The sequence below is a fragment of the Ochlerotatus camptorhynchus genome, unplaced genomic scaffold (assembly GCF_037179485.1).
Source record: "Ochlerotatus camptorhynchus isolate MF236.1 unplaced genomic scaffold, CSIRO-AGI_Acam_v1.1 ptg000070l, whole genome shotgun sequence".
In the NCBI taxonomy this organism is placed as follows: Eukaryota; Metazoa; Arthropoda; class Insecta; order Diptera; family Culicidae; genus Ochlerotatus; species Ochlerotatus camptorhynchus.
In genome coordinates this window covers 2,664,932-2,689,916 of record NW_027040560.1, presented here as the reverse complement: position 1 = coordinate 2,689,916, position 24,985 = coordinate 2,664,932, and the positions used below count along the sequence as shown (strand labels likewise).

At 46.1% G+C, this 24,985-nt stretch overlaps 2 protein-coding genes across 4 annotated transcripts; one reads left to right on the top strand and one right to left on the bottom strand.

Annotated features, from left to right (window-relative positions):
• Nucleotides 1–1,504: 1,504 nt before the first annotated feature.
• LOC135697473 (titin) lies at nt 1,505–13,281 on the top strand. Of its 2 annotated transcripts, XM_065217219.1 has the most exons (3): nt 1,505–2,012; nt 2,076–2,974; nt 13,224–13,281. In XM_065217219.1, the coding sequence occupies exons 1-2, from the start codon at nt 1,617–1,619 to the stop codon at nt 2,961–2,963; spliced, it is 1,284 nt and encodes a 427-aa protein (XP_065073291.1). In that variant the 5' UTR covers nt 1,505–1,616; the 3' UTR covers nt 2,964–2,974; nt 13,224–13,281. The 2 variants fall into 2 exon arrangements, with proteins under 2 accessions (XP_065073291.1, XP_065073290.1); XM_065217218.1 differs by lacking the exon at nt 13,224–13,281 and having other exon boundaries at nt 2,076–3,099.
• LOC135697455 (polypeptide N-acetylgalactosaminyltransferase 16-like) lies at nt 3,171–13,322 on the bottom strand. 2 transcript variants are annotated; one of them, XM_065217193.1, is made up of 5 exons: nt 13,234–13,322; nt 11,708–12,283; nt 4,491–4,729; nt 3,904–4,432; nt 3,171–3,833 (listed from the first exon to the last, which is right to left on the bottom strand). In XM_065217193.1, exons 2-5 carry the CDS (start codon nt 12,046–12,048, stop codon nt 3,209–3,211), a joined length of 1,734 nt encoding a protein of 577 aa, XP_065073265.1. In that variant the 5' UTR covers nt 12,049–12,283; nt 13,234–13,322; the 3' UTR covers nt 3,171–3,208. The 2 variants fall into 2 exon arrangements, with proteins under 2 accessions (XP_065073265.1, XP_065073266.1); XM_065217194.1 differs by lacking the exon at nt 13,234–13,322 and adding an exon at nt 12,588–12,772.
• Between the last annotated feature and the right edge of the window lie 11,663 nt (nt 13,323–24,985).

Below are 24,985 nucleotides of genomic sequence, written 5' to 3'. Positions count from 1 at the left end.
CACGAATTTGGAATGAAATACCTGTGAAAAACCGCTTGGGACGTTTTATCCCAGGATGCATTTTCGACTGTTTCCCTCTATTTGATTCGAGCTCGGTTTCGAACCTACTGAGGCCTGGCCGAGGTCTAGGTGAATTAATAAAGACATCAACTGGCTAGCTAATTTCAGTGGAATAAATCAGTTGAACTTAAAATTCCACCAGCTCCACCCACTAACAAATAACAAATGCAGAAAACAGGATTGTTTGGCATGCATAGCAACGCAAAACTGGGATTTAATGACTGATTCAATGCTTCTGCACAAGGAGTGGGATCGTTTGAAATCATGGATTACTAGAAAAACAATGCATGGGATCGATCATGATCCAAAAAAAAAACAATTCAAGCTGCTCTTTACATGAGACTGTTTGAAGACGGCATTTAACGACATAAGAATCAAACGTCACATAACTTTTTTTTTTCTAAAATCCGGAGTTGGAATTTTTTTGATTCCGGATTACAAGTCCGAAAAAAAACGATACAATTTAATACCCCGGACAGACTATGGCTTATATCATGTAATATAGGCTGGCTTGCAATGAGCACTCATACATAGGATTTCCAGTGAAAACTAGATGTATGAGTGCTCATTGCAAGACAGCCTATATTACATGATATAAGCCATAGTCTGTACGGGGTATAAAGGAACTCAAGATTCTGTGATATGAATTTTGTCTCGATGTTTGGACAAATACTAAAGATACCGAGGGGGCGACTCTATCTACGATGCAGAAAAGATTGTGTTTTGGTGTGGAAAGAAGATTGATGACGATTATGAAGATTTCCTGCAAAACGATGATGCGGGATGCAAGTAGATGCGAGAAATGAAAGAAGATTTTTCGAATATTGATTCGCCAGTGTGAGAGTTTTTGAGCATCTAGAATTGAGATTTAGATGTGTCGCCTTCCTCAGAAAGATACCGGGTATCAAATATTTTTGAAATTTCTGGCCTTTGAAAAAATGTCGAGCTTGAAAATATTCCTAGACCACTTTTTTTGACATCTTAGGCTTGGAAAACTTTCAAAATCACGAAGTAAAATAGCGATAATCTTGGGTCTAAACCAAGGGCAAGCTTGGGCACACCCATTGGCACTGTTTGGGCAAGCACCAACGAGCAAATTTCAGCTGTGAAATTATCTCATCAGGTCATTTATTTCTAGGTGGAACAAGGTCTTATGGTATTTGTTCTACCCGGAATATGTAATTTAACACTGCTCGAATGAAGTGACTAAATAAATTATCGAAATTTCTCCAAACAGCAGATGCACTTCATCGTCAAAAAATGTGCCTACACGTGGAGCATCAAGTGATGCATTATAAATTTAAAATTGCTACCAAAACCGTTCCTAACGTAAACTCAATGCTACCAACAACAACTTTAGATACACCCTGTAATGGGAAGCACCCGCGCGTTGTGGAACTGTCAAAAAATATTTAAAAAAAAAAACAAACAGTAGTCGATTTGCTTTGCACTGGCGTTGTTTGCGTTCTTCGTTCCAACGGAGAAAAAAACCTTGTTTTCTTCGGTTTTCATGTGCCAATTCGCGTTATTCCGTGTTTAAAATTGATCCGGCAAAAATGGGTGGCTGCCGGTGCACGTTCCGGAACTGTGAGAACAGTACCAGTTCGCGACCGGGTATGCACTTTTTCCACTTCCCCATACGAGACTGGGATCGGCTGGAAATATGGGCATCCAACGCCGATAAGTTGGAGTTCAAGAATCTCCCACTGAGCAAACTGAAGAACAAAGTCATTTGTCAGGACCATTTTGAGAATAGAATGTTCATGAACTACCTCATGGAAGGGCTAGTCAAAACGGCCATTCCGACGTTGGAGACCCTGGACGATGGCCGTGTGTGGAATATCGAAACAAACGCCATAACCGACCGGGAAGAGTGGGTGGTGCCGGGCAAGGATTCCATCGATGGTGATGCGGGTTCTGCTCCATCGGAGTCTCAGACCACTCGAATGGAGGTAATTTGGTCTAAAGGCGAAGATGATTTGCTACAATTTATAAACGTCTTTTCTTTTGCGTAGATTCAATTTCTCGACTCGGATCAAGAAGAATTCAGTATAACTCCCGTTTGCGAAGAGCCACCGGAAATTCTGAACAAAGCTTCGAGTCCAGTGCCGATTAAACTGTCACTGGCCGAAAAGCCTAAAAAGACTGTTCCAATGACGCCCCCGTCCAATGCCGTTCTTCGTAAAGTGGTCATCAAACGTAAAAATCCATCCGGGAACAATTCACTCCGGCCATCGAAAATGCAGGTGCTTTCGATTCACCGAATACCGAAGAATTCTCCCACCAAAGCAGAGGTACACAGAGAGGAAACTGTAGCAGAGGAAATCCCATCGGTGGCTACACCTTCCTCGTCGACGGATGTTTCAGTGGAAAAATCTGAGCCGGAAATGAAAGAACCACCAGCTTCCCCGAAGTTACCACCTCCACCTGCGTCTCCGGTGGTCCAAATCGTTACGGATCCATCCTACGTCGAAAAGTTGGAACAAGCATCGACCGGAATCGAGGAGCTGAAAAAAATCCTCATAGATGTTCTGAATAAGCCTCCCCCAGAACCGCAAATTATAACAGTTCCGGTGCCGACACCGGCACCACAAGCCGAACCCTCCGGTAACAGCTCTCCAAAAGCGGAGAAGGGACCTCACATGAACAAAGTTCAATTGTTCAACGGCATCAAGCGGTATCTCAATCCAACGATGGTGGCAATGCTGCGGATGGAATTGTTTGCTGGTTCGGCGGAACGACAGTGGAAGGCAGACGAGAAAACACTCGCTGTAGAGCTGAACAACCTGGGCGAAAATGTGTACGACCATTTTAGCGACGAGTTCCGGTTTCGGTTGCCCTCGAAGAAAGACGTACAGAAGTGGAAGAAGGAGGCATTGGATGACGATGGTGATGCTTCGTGAATGCGTAAAGGGTAAGTACCGGGAAAACTTGCACTGCACTGAATATGAATGACAAACGTGAGCTATCAGCTCATTTTAATGTGTAACTCTAATAATAAACTTTTGAATAACTTAACTGCTAATCTAATAATAAACTGCTGAATAATCTCACCAGTCCCCGTCCTTCATGTAAACATATATATTTTTCGGAACAGATTCGCAAAACACTCACAGTTCAAACAATTTATTACTCTACCTAAAAAATATCATCTCATATGCTGTATTTCCACGGAAAAATTCCACAACTGACTAGGAGCCCCCCTCCTGCACTCACTCGCACCCACGTCGGCCCTGACCAGATTCTCTAGGCACATTTCAGTCTCACTGTGTACCAGCGTCCCACCTATCCGTTCCCATCGTTGTGACTGCTGATCCCCGTCAGCATCCTCGCACTGCTCCAACTGCACTAGCTCGTCTCGCACGCTCAAACAGGCCCCCGAATCAGTACTCAGTTGACCGCTCTTCTTGTTCAACGACCACTTCGAGGCACTGTCCGCGTCATCCCGGCTACACTCGACCAGCACGACGTCGTTCCCCCTGGCCGACTGTTGACGGTGACTACGCTTCCGGGATCGCTTGTACTTTGGTTTCACGTCCAGACACCGCTCGCCATGCCGCAGATGTCCAAAGGCCGCGTTGTTCTCATTTGGCAGCTTCAGATCGAGGAACACATTCTGTAGGTACCAGCTAAATTTGCGACAGTTCAACCGCCGCTTCAGATCCTTCATGTCCTGCAGAGAGCCCACTGACAGAGCATTCGCCTCCGGTCGGGTCTCGTAGAAAAAGTTCTGGAACTCGTCCATCCACACGGACGCAATCCGCTTGGTATTTCTGTTTGAATAAAATCCCAATGTAAGTAAAACTCACTTCACTAACATGCAATACCAAATTAATACTTTACCGTAAATAAGTAGTTGCACTCCCCTGAGGAAATCGGTACGGATGCTTTTGTCGAAACACGTGACCTATCCGGGAGCAGGGAACAACTTCCACGTGTGCACCGCAAAGCCACGATTTCAGCGAAAATTCCAAAGATTCGCCGCCCCAAATCTCCAGTCCTCCATCGAAGCCACCCAGCTGTTGGAAGAGCGCCTTCGAAACGATAAACACCCCGCCGGAGATAGCCGGACTGAAGAACGGTAACGATTCGTCATGCTTTCGGTGCTCCAATTCCTCCTCTGCAACCGGAAGCCAACGGAACCGCAAACTCCAATCGAACCCGCCCCTCAACCGTGCCGAGTTCGGTCGATACTCAAAAGTGTCCGCGTCGATTATGTCGATGATCGGGCTTAGCACCACCGTCGAATCTACCGCTAACCGGTCGACCAGCGGTTCCAACCAACCTCGGTTCACCTCGCAGTGGCTGTCCATAAAGATTACGTAATCTCCGGTGGCGTAGGCCACTCCGATGTTCCTGGAACGAATCAAACCTGGCTTCAGTGATCGAGGGGCTAAGTTCTCCCCGGGGCATCCCAGCATGCTTCTTACCTTCCCGTACGTAGTTCCGATGGAACCGCACCAACGGAACTCGGTTCAGGAAGTCCAGATTGTCCTCCAACGCGGTGCTGCAGTCGTCGATGACGATGATTTCACGCAGCAGGTCGGCCGGAGTTTGCTTCAGGACGCTGGCGATGGTCCGGAGCAGCGTCGAGGTGGCCTCGTTGTGGAACGTTATTATCACAGATGTGGTGCGCCCTGGTGAGACTAGGAACTCGCGGGTCTTACAGCTGGAAGGTGAAGGGATAGAGAGGAGATTAGATTTTGCTCGGCAGGAATTTCTTTCTTTTCCTTTATTTAACGTCGGTCTCTGTTCCGCAATCTAGTGCCAATCACCGACGGACATCGATTGCCATCAATTGAATGTGCAGGCGCAGTAAGTGTGGAGTAATTTGGTGAAGGCGTTGGAGGATTCCTGCCTATCTAGGTGGATTGTTGGTCGCCTTTACAAGCCGGTGAAAACCAATTTGATGAGCTGTTCGTCGATGTGCGAGTACGTAAATCGAGTGATTTCCACGGCTCATCAACTCAACGGAATGGGACTTAAAATTTCGAATGAATGGATTGGTGACCTGCTTGCTGGCCCTGGAAAATTCCGGAATCAAAATCACTGGCGACGCCATAAAGACGAAGCTGCTGCAAGAAGTGCAAATTCCGTCGATGGATGCGGCGGTGTTATCGAAAGGTAATAGTAATCTGGCAACAAGTACCAAGGTAACCAGCAAAACGGCAGTCAGAACTACGGCAACCAATTGAAGCTAGTTTCGAAAGGACCGAAGTGTGTAAGGAGTGTCATAACTACGAGTACATTGTGAAGGACTGCAGCAGCACGAAAAAAAGAAGATGTCTTCTGCAGCGTTCTGTCTACGTTCAAAAGTTGGAAGTTACTGAGCGGATCAAGGAGTACGTGAAGTTTGTCAAGATTTTTTTCGGAAGAACGCCCAAAGTGATTCGGTCAGACAATGGCGGTGAGTACCAGAATGAAGCCCTAGACCGTTTCTGCCACCAAGAAGGTATAAGCCAGCAGTTTACCACAGCAGCAGAACGGGGTCTCGAAGCGTAAGAATCGTTCTTTGGTGGAGATGGCCCGCTGCATGATTCTGGACGCGCAGCTGCCGTACAAGTTTTGGGCTGAAGCAGTGAATACGGCCACATACCTTCAAAATCGTTCAAGCCCATATCGCAGACACTGTACGAGCTCTGGACTGCAGAGAAGCCTGATCTCAGTCACCTCAAGATTTTCGGCTCGTGGGCTTACGTGTGGATTCCATCCGAGAAGCGTTCGAAGTTGGAGGCGAAATCCAAGAAGATGCTGTTTGTGGGCTACTCGCTGCACCATAAGTTCTGCCGTTTCAGCGCACAAGATGCTCACGAGTAGATATTGTCGCTTTCTGACACATCGGGAGGTTCGGGAAACCGAACCTTCGCAAGGGAAGTGTCGTTTCATATCCTTTTACTGAAATTTCTGCGACGATTCATTCGTGGCACAGCCGTTGGAAGACGATGCTGATGCTCCCGTAGCAACGGACTCCGAGGTCGATGATGATCAAGACGACGGTGCATACAGCGACTTCAACGGTTTAGAAACTGCCACATCCAACGACGAAGATGACCGGGACGACACAATCCGTCCAGGTGACGCAGTACCACAGGCTACCGAGCACGCTACCGAGGGACAGGAGGAGTTTGGCACTACCACAAACGTTCGCCGATCCAGCCGCGCGAACAAAGGAGTCGCGTCGCGCCACAGAGGTTCTTGACTGTCCAGGAGTACTGCGAGCCCCGTTCGTTCGAAGAGGCGATGAAGTGCCCGGAGCGAGATTTGTGGAAGTGCGCTATGGAGGAGGAGATCCAATCCTTGCACGAAAATGGCACTTGGAAGGTCGTTCCTTTGCCCAACGATCGCAAACCTGTTGGCTGTAAATGGGTGTATAAAAGGAAGATGGGCGGTGACGGTAATGTCACCCAATACAAGGCAAGACTTGTCGCTCATTTTTGCCCCCGTCGCGAAGCAGACTACCTTTCGCACGCTGCTGTTGATTGCCGCTAGGAGGAAGCTACTCGTGAAGCACGTGGACGTAAAATCGGCCTACCTGTACGGGGACCTAGCCGAAACCATCTACATGAGGCAGCCGCCTGTATTCTCGACCGGTACGAAGAGCGACGTGTGCCTGCTGTGAAAAAGTTTGTACGGGCTGAAGCAGGCAGGACGATTATGGAATCCACGAATCACCAAAGTACTGCAAAGCTTGGGGTACGTGCCATCGGAAGCAGATCCTTGTCTGTTCGTGAGGACGAAGCATGGTCGTTCGTCATTTGTTCTGCTTAACGTGGACGACATGTTTATAGCTTGCCGGGATGAAGCGGAGTACAGAAGAATCGAAGCGATACTGAAGAAGCACTTCAAGATAACCACCCTCGGAGATGTTAGCAACTACCTTGGTTTTCGTATTGAGCGAGGACAGGATGGACTCGTATATCCGTAGAATCGCTGCAAGATTTGGACAAGCAAACGCCAAACCATCCCGTATACCAATGGACCCAGGTTACCCAAAGCAAACACGTGGCCCAATATTGCCATCAGTGCGACCATTCTGGGGTGCAAGGAAAGCAACCCTAGCCAGGCTGACTGAACCGAAGCCAAGCGGACTCTGCGGTACCTGATGTCGACTGCGGATTTGAAACTGGAGCTCGGTGGACCTCGCCAACTGCAAGCATACGTGGATGCTGATGCGCAAATCAAACTCGGGCTTTGTTTTCCATCTAGGTGGATCGATTTCCTGGGTTGCTCGGAAGCAACAGTGTGTAACCCTTTCGTTTACCGAGGCGGAATACGTTGCCCTAGCCAAGGCCTGCCGGGAGTTGCGCTGGTTGCAGAAGCTAATGAAGGATGTTGGTGAGAAAGCTGCCGGGCCGATCGTTGTCTGCGAAGATAATCCGAGCTGCATAGCAATGCTGCGAGCTGAAGGAGAAAGTCGAAGAACCAAGCACATCGACACGCGGTTCAACTTCATCCGAGACTTGGTAAGGTCCATGATCGCCTACGCCTAGACCAAACCACTGGCGAGAGTGAAGCTAGAGACCTGCCGGAAAGAGATGGGACTTCAATCGATACAGCTAGAGGAGGAGTGAAGGAGTACAAGCAACCCATGATTGAAGCTGCACCTATCATTCGATCACAGTAGGCTGTATGTAGATAGATAAGAAATATATGTCATTAGTTTTCGTACTCTTGAACAGATCGGTTCGTTTTCCTGCCCGCTAATAGCTGCCTGCTAATCGATCCTAATACTTTATCTTTCGAACGAATCTGTTTGAGGGACGTAAGCCTTCGTGTTGTTCCTGAGCGTTGTATTTTTTGACAACCATTTAAAGTGATTCCGCACCACGTAGATGTTTAGGTTTTTCTTTAAGAGGCTGAATTTTGTAAGGAGGCGACATCTTATCCATTTGACAGGTCTTCTGCTCGATTGGAATAACTTTTCCTATGACTTTGACAGATAATCGATTGCTCTAATTTTGACATGTCGTCTCTTCGAAGTCGTAGCACTGCAGGAACTTTGCTGGACGGGACAAAAGGTATGGAAAAGCGGGCATCGAGTTTCTACTTTCTACCAGAGCTGTGGCACCACCAACGAGCTGGGAACCGGCTTTGTAGTGCTGGGTAAGATGCGCCAACGCGTGATTGGTTGGCAGCCAATCAACGCGAGGATGTGCAAGTTGAGGACGCAACGGGACGTCAAAATCGTCATCGGCGACATTAACGCTCAGGTAGGACGGGAGGCAATGTATAGATCGGCAATCGGGCCAAACAGCCTGCATGCCGTATCGAACGACAAGGCTAACGATGCGTGAACTTTGCAGCCTCTCGGGGTATGGTAGTTCGAAGTACCTTTTTCCCCCGCAAGGATATCCACAAAGCCACCTGGAGATCACCTGACCAACACACAGAAAACCAAATCGATCACGTTCTAATCGACGGGAAATTCTTTTCCGACATTATCAACGACCACACGTACCGCAGTGCGAACATAGATTCGGACCACTACCTAGTTGCAGTATGCATGCGCTCAAAACTCTCGACGGTGCATAACACACGTCGAAGTCGAACGCCGCGACCCAACATTGAGCAACTACGGGACGCCGGAGTTGCCCAGGACTACGCGCAGCAGCTGGAAGTTGCACTACCCACGGAAGAGCAGCTTGGCGCAGCTTGGCGCAGCTTCTTTTGAAGATGGCTGGAGGGACATCCGTTCAGCCATAGGTAGTACTGCTGCAGCGGCACTAGGTACTGCAATCCCGGACCGAAGAAATGACTGGTTTGACGGCGAATGCAAACTGTTAGTAGAGGAGAAGAATGCAGCACGGGCGAGAATGCTGCAACACCGCACGAGATTGAATGTGGAGCGATACAGACAAGCGCGGAACAGACAAAACTCGGTTTTCCGAAGGAAGAAGCATCAGCAGGAAGACCGAGATCGCGAGACGATAGAAAATCTGTACCGCGTAAACGACACACGGAAGCTCCATGAGAAGCTAAATAGTTCGCGCAAAGGCTATGTGCCGCAAGCCGATATAAGCAAGGTCTTGGACGGTAACCTTCTCACGAACGAGTGTGAGGTGATTGAGCCACTATGGCGAGCACCTCAACGGTGAAGCAGCAGAAAACGAAGGTGGCACGGCAACAGACCTTGGAGAACGCGCAGAAGACGACAGGCTACTGGCCCCTGATCTTCAAGAAGTTGAGGAGGAGATCGGTCGGCTGAAGAACAACAAAGCAACTGGTGTAGATCAACTACCAAGTGAGCTATTAAAATACGGTGGTGAAGCACTGGCTAGAGCGCTGCACTGGGTAATTGCCAAGATTTGGGAGGAGGAGATATTACCGGAGGAGTGGATGGAAGGTGTCGTATGCCCAATCTACAAAAAGGGCGACAAGTTGGATTGCTGCAACTACCGCGCGATCACACTGCTGAGCGCCGCCTACAAGGTACTCTCCCAAATTCTATGCCGCCGTCTGCCACCATTTGCAAGAGAGCTCGTGGGGCAATACCAGGCGGGATTCATGGGTGCCCACGCTACCACGGACCAAATTTTCGCGATTCGGCAGGTTCTGCAGAAATTCCGCGAATACAACGTGCCCACACATCATTTGTTCATCGATTTCAAATCCGCATACGACACAATCGATCGAGATCAGCTATGGCAGATTATGCACGAGTACGGATTTCCGGATAAACTGACGCGATTGGTCAAGGCGGCGATGGATCGAGTGATGTGCGTTGTTCGAGTATCGGGGACACTCTTGAGTCCCTTTGAATCTCGTGTCTGCTGTTCAACATCGCGTTAGAAGGTGTGATCAGAAGAGCTGGGATAGACACGAGTGGCACGATATTCAGGAAGTCCATCCAGCTCCTTGGCTTCGCCGATGACATTGACATTATGGCACGGAACTTTGAGATGATGGCGGAAACGTACATCAGACTGAAGGCTGAAGCTAGGCGGATTGGAATTGCCATCAACGCATCAAAGACAAAATACATGAAAGGAAGAGGTTCTAGGGAAGACAATGTTAGCCTCCCACCCCGAGTTCAGATTGACGGTGACGAAATCGAGGTGGTCGATGAGTTCGTGTATTTGGGCTCACTGGTGACCACCGAAAATGATACCAGCAGAGAAATTCAAAGACGCATTATGGCAGGGAATCGTGCCTACTTTGGACTCTGGAGGACGCTCCGGTCGAAAAAAAATTCGCCGCCGCACGAAGTTGACTGGCTACAAGACGCTGATTAGACCGGTGGTCCTCTACGGCCACGAGACCTGGACTATGCTCGTGGAGGACCAACGCGCCCTTGGTGTTTTCGAACGGAAGGTGTTGCGTACCATCTACGGTGGAGTGCTGATGGATGACGGAACGTGGAGGAGGCGAATGAACCACGAATTGCACCAGCTGCTGGGAGAACCATCCATTGTCCACATTGCAAAAATTGGGCAACTACGGTGGGCTGGGCACGTCGTAAGAATGCCGCACGACGACCCAGTGAAAATGGTTCTAGAAAGCGACCCAACAGAAAAAAGAAGAAGAGGCGCGCAGGCAAGGTGGATCGACCAAGCAGAAGGTGACCTGCGGACCCTTCGCAGACTACGAGGCTGGCGAACTGTGGCCATGGATCGAGTAGAGTGGAGACGACTTCTTCGGACAGCAGAGGAGGACAACAAAGCCGTGATTGGTAAGGTAAGTAAGTCTCTTTATAAATTCAGCCTCTTCAGTGTTTTTCTCTGTTTGTGCCGTCGTTGACAGAAGATCGTCCGTCACGGCCACTGTAGATCGATCTGTCTCTGCCGGCCACAGATGAATTGCGATGGGGGGTCTCGTCGTGACACAAACATTTATCTCTATTTTTAGGAGCCTAGAATTAGGAATAAAACTGCGCAGAATTGGGAACTTGCGCAAGATAGTTCGTAGAGTTAGGCACCCCGCATCGGTGAAATAAAATAATTTTTTTTCACCTGATTTTAAGTTAAATTAGTACAACTATCTGAAGAAGAAAAATCTTAACTGCACATGGTACCTTCACTAGCTAAAAAATCAAAGAAAAATATGGCGGTATTGAAGTTTCTGTACTCATCCTAAATGAGGACAAATTCAAAGACATGAAAATCGCGATACGTAGCAGTTAACGATTCTAGGCTTTCTAGCGATCCATCTGTGGGCAACAATACAATTTTTATTGTTATTGTACAAAATCGGCTCGAGCACTTTTTCTTATTTCGATTATAAAATGATATGTGCTCAATGTATGGAAACGAACTTGGCACATGCAAACAATACACAGGACAAATTTCCCTTAATTTTATAGATTTCTACCTATCGTGGTTCAGGAGATAAAGACATATTTGTGTGGCACTTTTTTTTACGAATACACCCTTTACTTCTTAGCGTAAGCTCCATTTATACGACTGTGCCGACCTTGTTCAATCTCACAAAAGCATGCAGTCTTAGCTTATTGATTCAAATTTTTCTTTGCAGGCACCTAATTCGCACGAAAACGTTTTTCTTTACTACGGCAGAAATAGCTCCATCATGAGTTGCTTCATCACTTTTTTTTTTTTTTTTTCAGGACTGAGATTAAAGTAGAAGCGGTATAATTGGTCAAAAATCAAACCACGGACAAAGGCACTAGCGATTGGCATATACAGCTACTTACTTTGCGTGTCGCGTGTCGGGCAGTGCTCGATCGACGCCAATTCGATTGCTCAGCTCCACATTGAAGTAATGCCGCTGGTAGGTGCTGCTTTTGTTGTTGATCGGCAAAGGCGACTCGGTATGAGAACTGGAATTGCCACCCCTTCCGATGCCTGTGGCATCCCTGCTCAGGTCGTTCCAATTGCTGTAGATCAGCGCCAAACTGCCGGTTTGATTTAGGTCGTCCACCTTTCGCTTGATCTGCGGCTCGTGAAACAGATACACGTTGTTCCAAAAGATGAACAGCAACCCGAACACCAGGATCAGCAGGAAGCCGCACTTTTTGCGGAAGAATATTTTCATCGTGCTTTCTAACTGACTGACTGACTGATAGTGCTTCGCAGTACGCCCCGCTGGTTGCCTCCGGCCGGAAGCAAGGCCATGTGTGAGGCGCTATGTTTTAAAGCGGGACTAATCTCTCTTCTAGGCAGCGATTTGCGTGTGTTTTTCTTGTTCCAGTCACTCGCGATAACCCACGAAGCGGGTTTCGCATGTGTTCTCACTTTGGTTCCTAATAAATGGGATTATTGGCGATTATCTGTAACGAAAACAGAGAATGGGAAATTCTAAACGATGGTAAACAAATTTACGACTATCTGATACGATTAATCTGTGAACACTAGTTTTGTTCTGTTTTTCTTCATGGTGAGAAAGCGATACAATTGCACTGCGTTTGCCACCAAGCAAGTATCCATTTGTAGCGATTTGAATTGCTACATAAATGTTTCCTTTGCATCTGCTATCTATCCATATCTGCGTACGTCGCGACACGGCTGGACCAATTGAGACCAATTTGCACCATTTCAAGTCTCCGCCAATGCAGTGCAGTGTGTTCCACATACATAATTGCCTATCTTCACGCCTTCCAATAGAATCCGAACAACAAATGGCTTCATTGTTTTGTTTGTGACCCGTTGTGCTCTCGGCACGCGAATCCCCCTCTTTTCAGTATGCCTGACCGTTGCTGCAGCAACCATGTGTAATTACTCTGGCGCAATTAGAATCGCGATGTGAACTTCGATTTTTACGCTGAACATGGGTGGTCGCCGACCGGTGATGATTCAATGTTCCCCTTATCAGCACGGCGATAAACTATTCCTCGAAAAGTTTCAATCAACTCTCAACACTTCAATCAAACTCAGAAAGTCAACGCGACGACGACGTCGCGGATCGATAGCTGACCTTACTCGCAAAGCACGTATAATTTACGCGAAGCCAAAAAATGACTCACGTTGCAGAAGAAGAGTGGTACCGTACCGGCTTGTACCTTACTCTGTATGGGGCTTCATATCTGTAGGCTTATGTACGTACGTACTTCAATCACAGTTCACTCTGCAATTTTTGTCTTCTTTTCTTTTTCGCCGATGTAATTGCGAAAACTCTACCCCCAAAAACTGAGGCTACCACACGATTATGACACTGCTCATGAGCAAAAACAACAGACCCAGCTAATACATAAAAAATCTAATCACTCGCAGATATACGTACTTTGACCACGCTGGACTTGACGGGGTGGTCTAGAGGCACATGTGTTCCCCCATTCCTAATCATTCGATGATGCAAATACGAACACACGCGGGCGCGAACCGTGGTCACGTTCCGGAACCGATTAACCGGTCAAGCTTTGTTGTTGGTGGATGAAGGAGAACGGTGCGTATCCGACCGACCGCGCTACCGGCTCGAATGATACTGATGATGAACCGTGCTCGCACTCACCGGCACCGGCGCACAGTAGTAGTCCATGCGTTATTCGTTCGCCCTCGTGGTACGAGGCGATAGCAGAGCAGCAGCAGGCAGGTTCATTCATTCAGTTCGCTTCGGCTGCAATTACTCACTCAGTGCCTACTAAGTTGCGAAAATTGATTAGCGGAAAGTTGCGTATTTATTGATTCTATGGTGGTATGGTGATAATCAAAAATTCATTGAACTGGACAGGAGATATTTATGAGGAAAGTTTTGAAAAACATTCTTAACCCTCGAGCACTCGCGTTGTGTAAAATACCACACGAAAAAATTAATAAAATCATATTGACCTTTGAAACTAGCTCAGCTTGAAAGTGAGATTATATCATGAAATTTAATACCCGGCAGGAACAAAACATATGTCCTCCCCCAGCTTTTCAAAATTTGTTGATTGTTGATACTATATGTGTAATATGTGTTTTTTTTTATGCTGTATGGTTAACATTTCAAACTCCTTCGAAACTGGTAACACGTTTGATGATATCTGTATAATAATGTATTGGCATTTAAATTATAAAACAATAGGGTAGAACGGGGCAAGAGGAGCACCCTTCAATTGCCTATATTTTTGAAGACTACACATACGTACCCTTAAAAAATGATCCTAAGATGGAACATTCTAAAGATGATTAAGAAACATTCAATAACTACCGATGAGAGTATGCCGAATGAAAAAAATCCCCTCTTTGTAATAAGAATTTGCTATTAGCTAACCAAAGCAAAGCCAAAACTGGTCATGCGACTCCTAGTTTTCAAATCTGTAAATACAAACGATGATGACGTACTTAAAAAAATGTCATGCAATTTGACAGATATCAAAACATCATTACCATTTTCACCCACTCGCCATCTGTGAGTCAATCGACACTTTGATTCTTCAATAATCAATAACTGTAAGAATATAATTCTTTGTAACTAATGATGACCACCCGTCTTGGGAGCGACAATCACCTAACCCTGATAACAGTTTTGAATTATTTGTTATTTGAATAATCTCTGAAAGATCAGCAGAAGGTCTTCTGAATAATTAATCAATCTGAAATCTTGTAAACATATCCAAGGGGCTTTGAAATTCTCCGAAGTTCAGTGATCGTCTCTGAATTTGCATTAACTTAAAAAAAGTAGAAGGGTCTGTGCCAGGTCTGAACGTACTATAACTCTTTCCTTTTTTGAATTGGTGGCCCTAAAAAGGGCCGGTTGTTTTTCAAATGGTGGCCACACCAGTGCAAGTCGATGCCGAGTGTATGACGGCGGCCTAGTCATGCTGCCTTATTGCGGGAAGCCTTTCCTCCGGTCGATGTGGGTGTTTTCGTCGTCGTCCGTCGTCTTCCTATTGGTGCGATGTGTGCTGTTCCACTCATACATACGTCGTGTCTGACGCTTATCCGTCTGTAGTTCGATGGTAAATGAGGAAGAAAACTTAGTAGTAAAATAAAACAGCAAAAAAGGTTATCTTCCATTTAATTCCACTTAATTAATTTTGGTATCCATGACAGATACGTATTTCGACTACAATGTGCAGTCTTCATCAGTGTCATTCCCACTAAAGAACTTATCAAAATCTAACCCCCTTAAGTACTCATCCCCTAGGTAAAAAAGTCCTTTAGCTTACTTAAATCTTTGGTTTTTATTAGTTAGGTAGGTTCCGATTCAACACATTGTAGTTTCATTTTTATACCTATGATCTTGACTTTTTTACCTAGGGGATGAGTACTTAAGGGGGTTAGATTTTGATAAGTTCTTTAGTGGGAATGACACTGATGAAGACTGCACATTGTAGTCGAAATACGTATCTGTCATGGATACCAAAAATAATTAAGTGGAATTAAATTGAAATTTCATTACTTCAGTAAAATTATGTTTATTTCTGTTGATTATGGTAGTACATTGATGTATCATTTTAATTGATTAGCCTACTTGGCTCTTCATCTTTGTTTAATTTGATATTCTAATTTAATATTTGCGTTCGGTTTCAACTAGTTTACAGAATACCCCTTTGGGGATTTGTTTTATTTGAATTGAAAAAAGTGATAACCTACCTAACTACGAGTATAACTTAACCTAACATGCTAGAACACGTATGATCTGATGATTTTATCTCAGACAGGTGGCTCTGAACCTTTCCAGGATGAATACTCTCCGTTCTTCTAATGTCTGAATTCCAGCCAGGAGGTGAATCTCAGAATTTCCAGTTCGCGGGGGACTGTTTAGGACCATCCTTAGGATCTTGTTCTGGATCCTTTGGAGTTTAAGGTGATGGCATTTTGCGCAACTCTCCCAGATTGGCATACCGTACTCGATTACAGGAAGGATGATTTGTTTGTAGACAGCAAGCTTATTTTTCAGGGACAGGCTTGACTTCCTGTTGATAAGTGGATACAACGATCTTGTCAAGATGATGCACTTGGTTTTCGCAAAGAAGCTTGATGTCTAGTGTTAGCCCGAGGTACACGACCGCTTTGGACCATTCCACCACTGTGCCGTTCAGGCAGATCTTGTTATTCTCCGACGGAACAAGTCTGAGAGATTTAGAGTGTGGAAAAATAATGACCTGGGTCTTTGCCGCGTTGATACGGATCTTCCAGCTGTTGAAGTATTCAGACAGGACGTCTAGGCCTCTCTGAAGTTTGGCAGTCAGAGCTCCGATGACCCAACCCTTGTAGACGATGGATGTGTCATCTGCGAACAGAGACAACGATCCACCATCAGGGAGAGCCAGCATATCGGAGGTGAATAGGTTGAATAGGATGGGGCCAAGAATGCTTCCTTGTGGAACCCCGGCACCGATGTTGAAAGCATCCGATGAGATGCCATTCAGAGAGACTCGGAACGTTCTGTCTGATAGATAGTTGTTTATGATCTTCACTAGGAAGATTGGAAGACCGTACTGCTGTAATTTGAACACCAGGCCATCATGCCAGACATCGTCGAATGCTTTTTCAACGTCCAACAACGCCATGGCAGATGTTTTCGAAACAGACTTATTCTGTCTGAGAATGTTTGTTACTCGAGTCAGCTGGTGGACGGTCGAACGACCTTTCCGAAAACCAAACTGTTCCTCGAGTAACAAGTTGTTTTCATCGGCAGATGTTAGGAGCCGGTGGTACAGTGCTCTTTCGAACAGTTTTGATAACCCTGAGAGAAAACTGATTGGTCGATAACTTGAAGGAGAGGACGGATCCTTCCCAGGTTTCCGGATGGGTATGACTTTAGCTGACTTCCAACACGAGGGGAAGTAGCCAAGTCTGAGGCACTGATTAAAAATCAGTGCCAGATGGTTGTAGAATCTGGAACTCAAGTGTTTGAGTTCCAGATTCAGGATGTTGTCGAAACCTGGGGCCTTCATGTTTTTAGATGATTTGATATAGGCCAACAGTTCGTCAGCCGTAATCTCGGATTCCTCTGGAAAAATGTTAGGAATCTGAAGAAGATTGGTTCATTTTCAGCAACCTCAGATTCATGAGGGCTGACGATGTTTTGTCCGAGATTATGGGAGCTGACGAAGTGTTGACCTATCGCGGCAGGCTTCTCTTCAGGAGTTATCAGATGAACCACTGGATCGCCGGGACGATCCAGTGGGGTCAGTGGGGGAATGGGCCTAGGCTTGTTTTTAAGAATTTTTGTAAGTTTCCAGAACGGCTTAGCACAATCTGGGAGAGAGCGGATCTTACTAGCAAAATCGTTATTTCTGAGATCCACCATCCTGGCCTGAATGATCTTTGTTAATCGATTACAATTGGTCTTCAAGTTAGGCAGGCCAGTACGCTGGTACTGCCTACGAATGGTGTTACGGAGTCTAATGAGTTCTTTGGTAGGGCTGTCAAGGCTCAGAGTGTTACTCACCTGTCTGGATACTGGCACGTGTTGTTCCCTGGCCCGGGAAATCGCCTCCTCGATGGTTTGTAGACACCGGTCAACATCTTCCGACGTCCCCGGTTGGACATCGTAGTCGATGGTTGTGTCGACGCAGTGTTGATATTGCGCCCAGTTGACTCGATGGTAGTTGCGCCGGGAAGCTTCGAATCGGTTTACCGAGGATCCAACTTCGGCCACCACCGGGTAGTGGTCCGAGCTCAGCTCCTGGAATGCCACCGGTTGCGAGACGTTGTGTCCCATGTTGCTTACGAAGATGTCGATGGTCGCATGGACCCCAGACCGACTCAACCGGGTGGGAGAGTCCGGGGCCAAGATGGTATAGTGGTCCTCTTGCAGGTCTTCATTGAGGATGATGCCGTTTCTATTGCTCCGACCGTTGCCCCAAGCTTGGTGTTTTGCGTTCAGATCGCCAGCGATGATAAAGTTCCCGCTCCTCCGGGTGAGTTTGATCATGTCATTGCGGAGGGCCACTGACGACCCGTCCCTGATGTTGGTTTGCTTGGGGCAGTAGGCCGCGATGATGGTGATTGGGCCAAGTGATGTGCTCACCTCCTCTCCGATGGCTTTTATTGTTTTCAGCTGGAAGTTTGGTAGCAGCCGGCAACTGATGTTCCGTCTTGCAGCGATGGCCACTCCTCCACCTCAAGAGCAGGTGCGATCAAGTCTGACGAGCCGGAAGTCGGCAAGGAATACGTTCAGTTCGGGCTTCAGATGCGTCTCGGTGATGATAGCAATGTCGACCTCCTTGGCGTTGAGGAAATCGAGTAGCTCTCTATGCTTGTTCGTCAGTGAGCAAGCGTTCCAATTTGCAATTTTTATAGCTTCACGGTCCATACTTGGTGACGAGTGACAAGGCAGCATGAAGCTGTTCAGATCGAGTCTTGCAGGTACGCATGATGATGATGACCTCGGCCACGAGCGTCACAAGTTCCTCCGAAGTGAACGGAGAATCGTCAACAGATTCACCTGAGACAGCACCAGCGTATGATAAACCAGGGGCGGTGGATGAACCTGGAATTGGCTGGGCCGCAGCAACAGCGAGACGATGCTGAACTGTCCGACTGTTGGGAACCATTTGGATACTCGCGGGATTGGCTTGTTGGTTGTTGAGCGGAAGCGGGGCTAGGTTCGGAACATGTCGACGGGGCTGGAGAGCTCGGTACTGGACTTCCGTTAGTACAGGAGGCGAACGATGATTACGAAGGCGACCGAGCTGGTTGTTGATTGTGGCCTTCCGACAGATATTATTGAACTCCACTCGCTTGGGACATCCGCGATTGGAGGCTTGGTGGTTTCCACCGCAGTTGACACACGTTGGCTCGATGTCATCGAACTGCTCACAGGTCGCAGTTGAGTGAGTTCCAGCACACTTGCCGCAGTTTGTCTTCATGTGGCAGTTTTTGGTGCCATGGCCATATGAGAGGCAGTTCATACACTGCGTTACATCACGATGTTGGGGTTTGTAATGCTCCCAACTGATGATGACCTGAAACAGGTCCCGGATTTTGGATCTCAGAGCCGCAAGACTGGTGGATCCCTTCGTGAAATGCACCAGGAACAACTGATCCCGGAAGCTGGTGTTTTGGTTGGGACGCCGGTTCATCTGGAACACGGCCTCAGGTTGGAGCCCAAGCCGCTCCAGCTCGGACTTCACCGCAGCAGCCTCGAATGACGGTAATCCACGCAAAACCACCTTCAGTGGCTTGCTCGATGGCAGATCATGCGTGAAGAAGTCCACGTTGTTGTTCTTCAGGAAACTTCCTATTTGTTTGTACTCCTCCAAGCTGGAGCACATGATTTTTGTACCGATGCTGCAAAGCTTGAAGCGAGGCAGCAGCTTGTGTTTTGCCAGTTCGGCACCCAGCTTGGCAACATCCTTCACCGGCGTGAAAAGCGGGGGAATCCGCTCACGTCTTGCAATGGGAACAGCGTCACCATCGCCATTTTCTTCCGGAAGTACTGCATACTGGTTGGCTTGCAGTACTCGTTTTGCGGCGTCATCCTGCGACGCGCTGGGCTTGATTAGCACCTTCTTTGAAGGGCCCGCTGCTGGCTCATTGGCACGTTTACGCACCATTTGTTTCGTGTTTGCAAGTTCAATTAAACTTGCCAGAACGCGAGAAGGTGGCGACACTTCCACGGCGCAACGCGACAGCACAAAACGAAACAAAATCGAATCGAGAACTCGAGCGAAAATACGGACTGAACAGCTCGACAGTCGAACAAAGAATTAGGAAGAAAACGATTTGGCAAGCGGTTTAATTACCGCTGCTTTTCTTCTCCCTTCCTTTGATTGGTGAAAAGATGAGTGGTCAACCGAGCATTGAGCTCGCTCATGTAAGCATGCGCAATGTGTCGTGTGTTCAATTTGCGCTCTATCGTTGCGTCCGTGTTTGGGATTTTTCGTTACATATCTGAAGTTTGATTTTTTTTTTTTCAATGTGAACCCCGGTATAAAAATTAAAGACGTAATCCTACGTCAAAATGTGGGAGCACTTTGAAGAAGTACCTTGAACCGTGGAGAAATATCAAGCGCTTCGGAGAAGAATTATGAATATCAGGAAAACTGCGGGAGCTTAAGGAAAGTTCCGTGAATCTTAGGGAAATCCAGACAACTCTAATTTATTGAGAAGTTAAAAGAACTTCTGGGGAGTAAAGATATCTTTAGGGAAGTCCCGACTAGCGAGAAAGTTTAATGATCTTCAAGGAGAATATTCGGACAACTTTGTTCATTTCAGGAAAATGTTGAAAACTTCATCGAAGATCTAGAGTAGTTTTTAGAAGAACTTCAGAGTAGTTCTGACGAGACATTAGTTCTGAGGAGAATTTCAAAGTAATTCTGAAGAGAGCTTCAGAGTAGTTCTGATGAGAAGTTCAAAGTAATTCTGCGGAAAACTTCAAAGTAGTTCTGACGAGAACTTCAAATAAGTTCTGAGGAGAATTTCAGAATAGTTCTGTTGAGAACTTCAGAGTATTTCTGTGGAGAGTTTCAAGGTAGTTCTGAGGAGAACTTCAGTGTAGTTTTGAAGAGAATTTCGTGGAAGTACCGAGAACTCCAGAGAAGTTCCGTTGGCTTCAGGAAAATTTCGGGAAATTTGTGAAACTCCCGCGGGAGCACCCGGAACATGTATGGCCAGTGTGGTCCTGAGTACTTAATATGGTCACCAATGTTCTTATTGTTGAATTATTATATAGTTTGGTGTGTCACATGAGGATGTAGGTTCAAGTTTCACTTGAACATGTTCGGATCTGGCCAGCGTGGTCTTCAGTACTTAATGTGGCCACCAATGATCATATTTTTGAATTATCATGTAATTTGATGTGTCGCATGTGGGTGGCAGTAAGCTGACGTGTTTTGTTTGCTGCGTATTTTTTCACCAGCGAATTAATTTAAATTGTTTGCTTGAATTTATTAACTTGTGTGCTGAAAGTTTGTTTCAACTGTTCATAAAGTTATCATTTAATGATATATCGTGTTTTGCCTTGGTTTCCAAAATGGCGGTGGATGTCAATTTTCCACTTCCACTCATCGAGCCCATTCCGCAGATACCCATATTGCATGGGTTTAGATGCATATTCCCTGTCCAGAGGCCGACATATTGGATTTTGGTCCGCCATCTTGGATTCCAAAATGACGGCGGATGTCAATTTTCCACTTCCACTCATCGAGCCCATTGCATGGGTTTAGATGAATATTCCCTGTGCGGGGGCCGCCATGTTGGATTCCAAAATGGCGGCGGATGTCAATTTTCCACTTCGCCTCATCGAGCCCATTCCGTAGATACCCATATTGCATGGGTTTAGATGAATATTTCCTGTCCGGGGCCACCATATTGGATTTTGGGCCGTCATCTTGAATTCCAAAATGGCGCTTCCACTTCCACTCATCGAGCCCATTCCGCAGATATCCATATTGCATGGGTTTAGATGAATATTCCCTGTGCGGGGGCCGCCATGTTGGATTTTGGTCCGCCATCTTGGATTCCAAAATGGCGGCGGATGTCAATTTTCCACTTCGCCTCATCGAGCCCATTCCGTAGATACCCATATTACATGGGTTTAGATGAATATTTCCTGTCCGGGGGCCATCATATTGGATTTTGGGCCGCCATCTTGAATTCCAAAATGGCGGCGGTTGTCAATTTTCCACTTCCACTCATCGAGCCCATTCCGCAGATATCCATATTGCATGGGTTAAGATGAATATTCCCTGTCCGGGGGCCACCATATTGGATTTTGGTCCGCCATCTTGGATTTCAAAATGGCGGTGGATGTCGGTTTTTTACTTTGATTGTAATACCAAGCTATTGATTTTTCGTTTCGTTTTTTTTTACCTCAAAATCAGCCTTGATTTTCTGCTGTGTGATTTTGCTTCTCTCAAGATCAGCAGTGATTTTCGGCCGTTCCTGATTTTGGATTTTTTTTTTTTTTTTCCATCACTGCTCCAAAATATACAAAATATTGATACTAGAATCCCCCAATGAATGTCACCGACCAAATCACGTAACTTCTATGCAGGGATGGAAAATCATTTACATTCATTTCGTGCATTCATTTACATTCATTTGCCCCAAACTTTTTTCATAAAAAGAATACCGTAAAATGATGTCTGAAACTTTTGTAGCTTTTGATATTAACTACAACTTTTGTTAATAACTAAAGTCTGAATCTCTTATGCATGACGAAATAGAGCTGGCAGAACATGTTATTGTTTTTCAGTGAATGCAATTTACATTCACTGAAAAACAATGGTGGCTTCTTATCGCTCTGCTTCATCATGCAGAAGAGAAACAGGTTTGAGTTGTTTACCAAAGATGTAGCTAATATCAAAGCCTACAAAAGCTTCAAACACTATTTTACTGAATTCTGTTGATGAAAAAAGTTAGAGGCAAATGAATGTAAATGAATGCACGAAATGAATGCAAATGATTTTCCATCCCTGCTTCTATGTGATAATCCTATGACGGTTAAGTTTCATGAAATGAGTGCCCCTATATGAGAATCACGTAGCTCTTATGTGAAAAGTACGATGGAAAAAATCTACGTATGTTTTCACGTAGCATTAACGTGAAAATTATCTGAGTGTACGACCGGTTCAGCGCACCTGGGAAGCGGTTCACTGTGCACAATCGTCACACACGGCGAATGAGAACGACTCAAATTTGAGTTTAGTTCACTCATAATCGCCAAAAGTGCAGGAACTCAGCGATGAGTAAAATTCGTCCCATGGTTTCCTGTGGAAAACCTAAAAAATCTGCCGGAAAATGAGGAAATTGACGAAAATTTTATTCAGTCTCGGAGTAGTACCAATAGACTGAGTGAATCCAATCTTTACTTTTCTCAAATTCGGGAATTTTTCGCTGGAAAATCTTGGAAAAACCTGGGAAAACATGAGGCAAATTAACTCATCGCTGAGTTCCTGCACTTTTGGCGATTATGAGTGAACTAAACTCAAATTTGGGTCGTTCTCATTCGCCGTGCAATCTTCGAGAGGAATTCAACCTAACTCATAACGCGACAGCTTGTCTTACCGGGTTGTTTGCTTCACGGACAGTTCTTCAGGATGTCGACTTAAAATATTGAAGCCGGAGAAACTCGGAACCTTAACTGGCCTCCACGATAGTGATAAGGAGGTTCAAGGACATATCAAGTATCAAGGACTAAGCGGCGCCGGTGGTGTAGTGGTAAGCGTGATTGCCCCTCACCCCAGCAGGCCTGGGTTCAACCCCAGTCGGCGCCGCTGGGATGTTTTGAGGCATAACATCTCTGATCACGCCGTAGTAAAGCCGTTGGTCTCCGTTTCATGAGTTGATGGGTCGATAGGTAGGGTCCAGGTGTGGGAGCTGCCTCTCTGGCGTCGGTACACTCTGAAAAATCTTCACGTCCGATTGACGTGAAAACATAGGTGGTTTTCGTCCACCCAATTTTTCACGTAACTTTTACCGGAATTGCAAGTAGCCGATAAAAATTCAGCTTCAATTATCTACGTGATTAGTCAGGTAAGACCTGATTTTCACGTACTGCTTACGTGAAATCGGGGTGAAAACTACTGGACATCTGGTAACTTTTGCGTGACATTCCGTTATGTTTAAAATGTTTTTCATGTAATTTGTACGTGAATGAGAATGATGGAAATGCAATAATGGAAAGTATATATCAAGAGCAAATTTTCATTACGTCGAATGTAACAAAGGTAAACAAAGTCGAGCTATCAGTGTCAATCGATGCTCCTGCTATTACACTATAAAGGGTGTCCACGATGAAATTGCCACACACAAAATTGATTCGCAAAATTCGAGTTTTCATTCGATTGCCATCAAATTTTCAGGGATTGAGAAATAACTATTAAACTTCATTTTACCATTTTACTCGTATTTTATTTACAGTCCATACGCAATTGCCCGCACCTTGGCCTTAACCCCAGCCATAAGATTCTGCACAACCTGTGAATCAACCGTTTTTTGCATGTAAACCCATACTTTCTTCAGTTCCTCGACTGTCTTCAATACCTTAGGTAGTTTAAGAAGGTGCTGCTTCATAATCGCCCAGTACTTCTCGATGGGGCGGAGCTCCGGAGTGTTGGGAGGGTTGAACATTTTCGGCACGAAATTGACCTTATTGTCCGCATACCACTTCAGCACGTCCTTGGAGTAGTGGCATGAGGCCAAATCCGGCCAGAAGATTGTTGGGACGTTGTGGGCCTTCAGGAGAGGAAGCAGCCGTCCGTTCATCGTGTCCTGGGTCACGAAAGGTGCACTCCGCTTCCCGCACGTGCAGATGGCTTGCCAAACCAGGAATTTCTTCGCAAATTTTGACATCTTCTGAGTGCGGACATGCTCCGGAACGCTGAAGTTATCCTTGACCGTGAAAAACAGGTTGCCGGGGATCTGTTTGAAGTCAGCCTTCACATATGTTTCGTCGTCCATGATGCAGCATTCAACTTTCGTCAGCATGTTGAGGTACAACTTCCTGGCACGGGTTTTGGCGGACTTGTTCTGCTTCTCGTCGTGATTAGGGGCCTTTTGTACCTTGAACGTTCGAAGCCCAGCCTTAGTTTTGGCCTTCTGGACAAAACTTCGGCTTAGGTGCAGCTTCTTAGCCACATCCCTAACGGAGGCGTTCGGATTTCGGTTGAAGGCCCCAACTACGCGGTTGTGATTTTTGGTGTTGTACGGAATACTTTTTCCTTCACTTCTGGGCTTCCGATCGGTGGTCAACCGTTCCTCGAACCGCTTAATCACTCGCGACACCGTGGAATTCGCGATTCCCAACGTTTTAGCGATGGAACGATGCGAGAGATCCTTGTTCTCGTGATGAATGCGCAAGATTTTATCACGCACGAGCTGTTCTTTCGACTCCATTTCCGCGAGTTTTGATCACAGGACTTTAAAACTTGCAGGATGTAAATAATGCACTATGAACTAAATCCACCCAAATTTTCATTAAATTCTACCCAACGGTTAAAAAGTTAGAGCAATTTCATAGTGTGGCAATTTCATCGTGGACACCCTTTATACTGTCCGAATATAGGATCACATCCCATTTTTAAATTTATTTACCAGTCGAATTGCTTTTTGACGTAATCACCTTCCGATCAAAATAGTTTTCGATGTTACTTAAG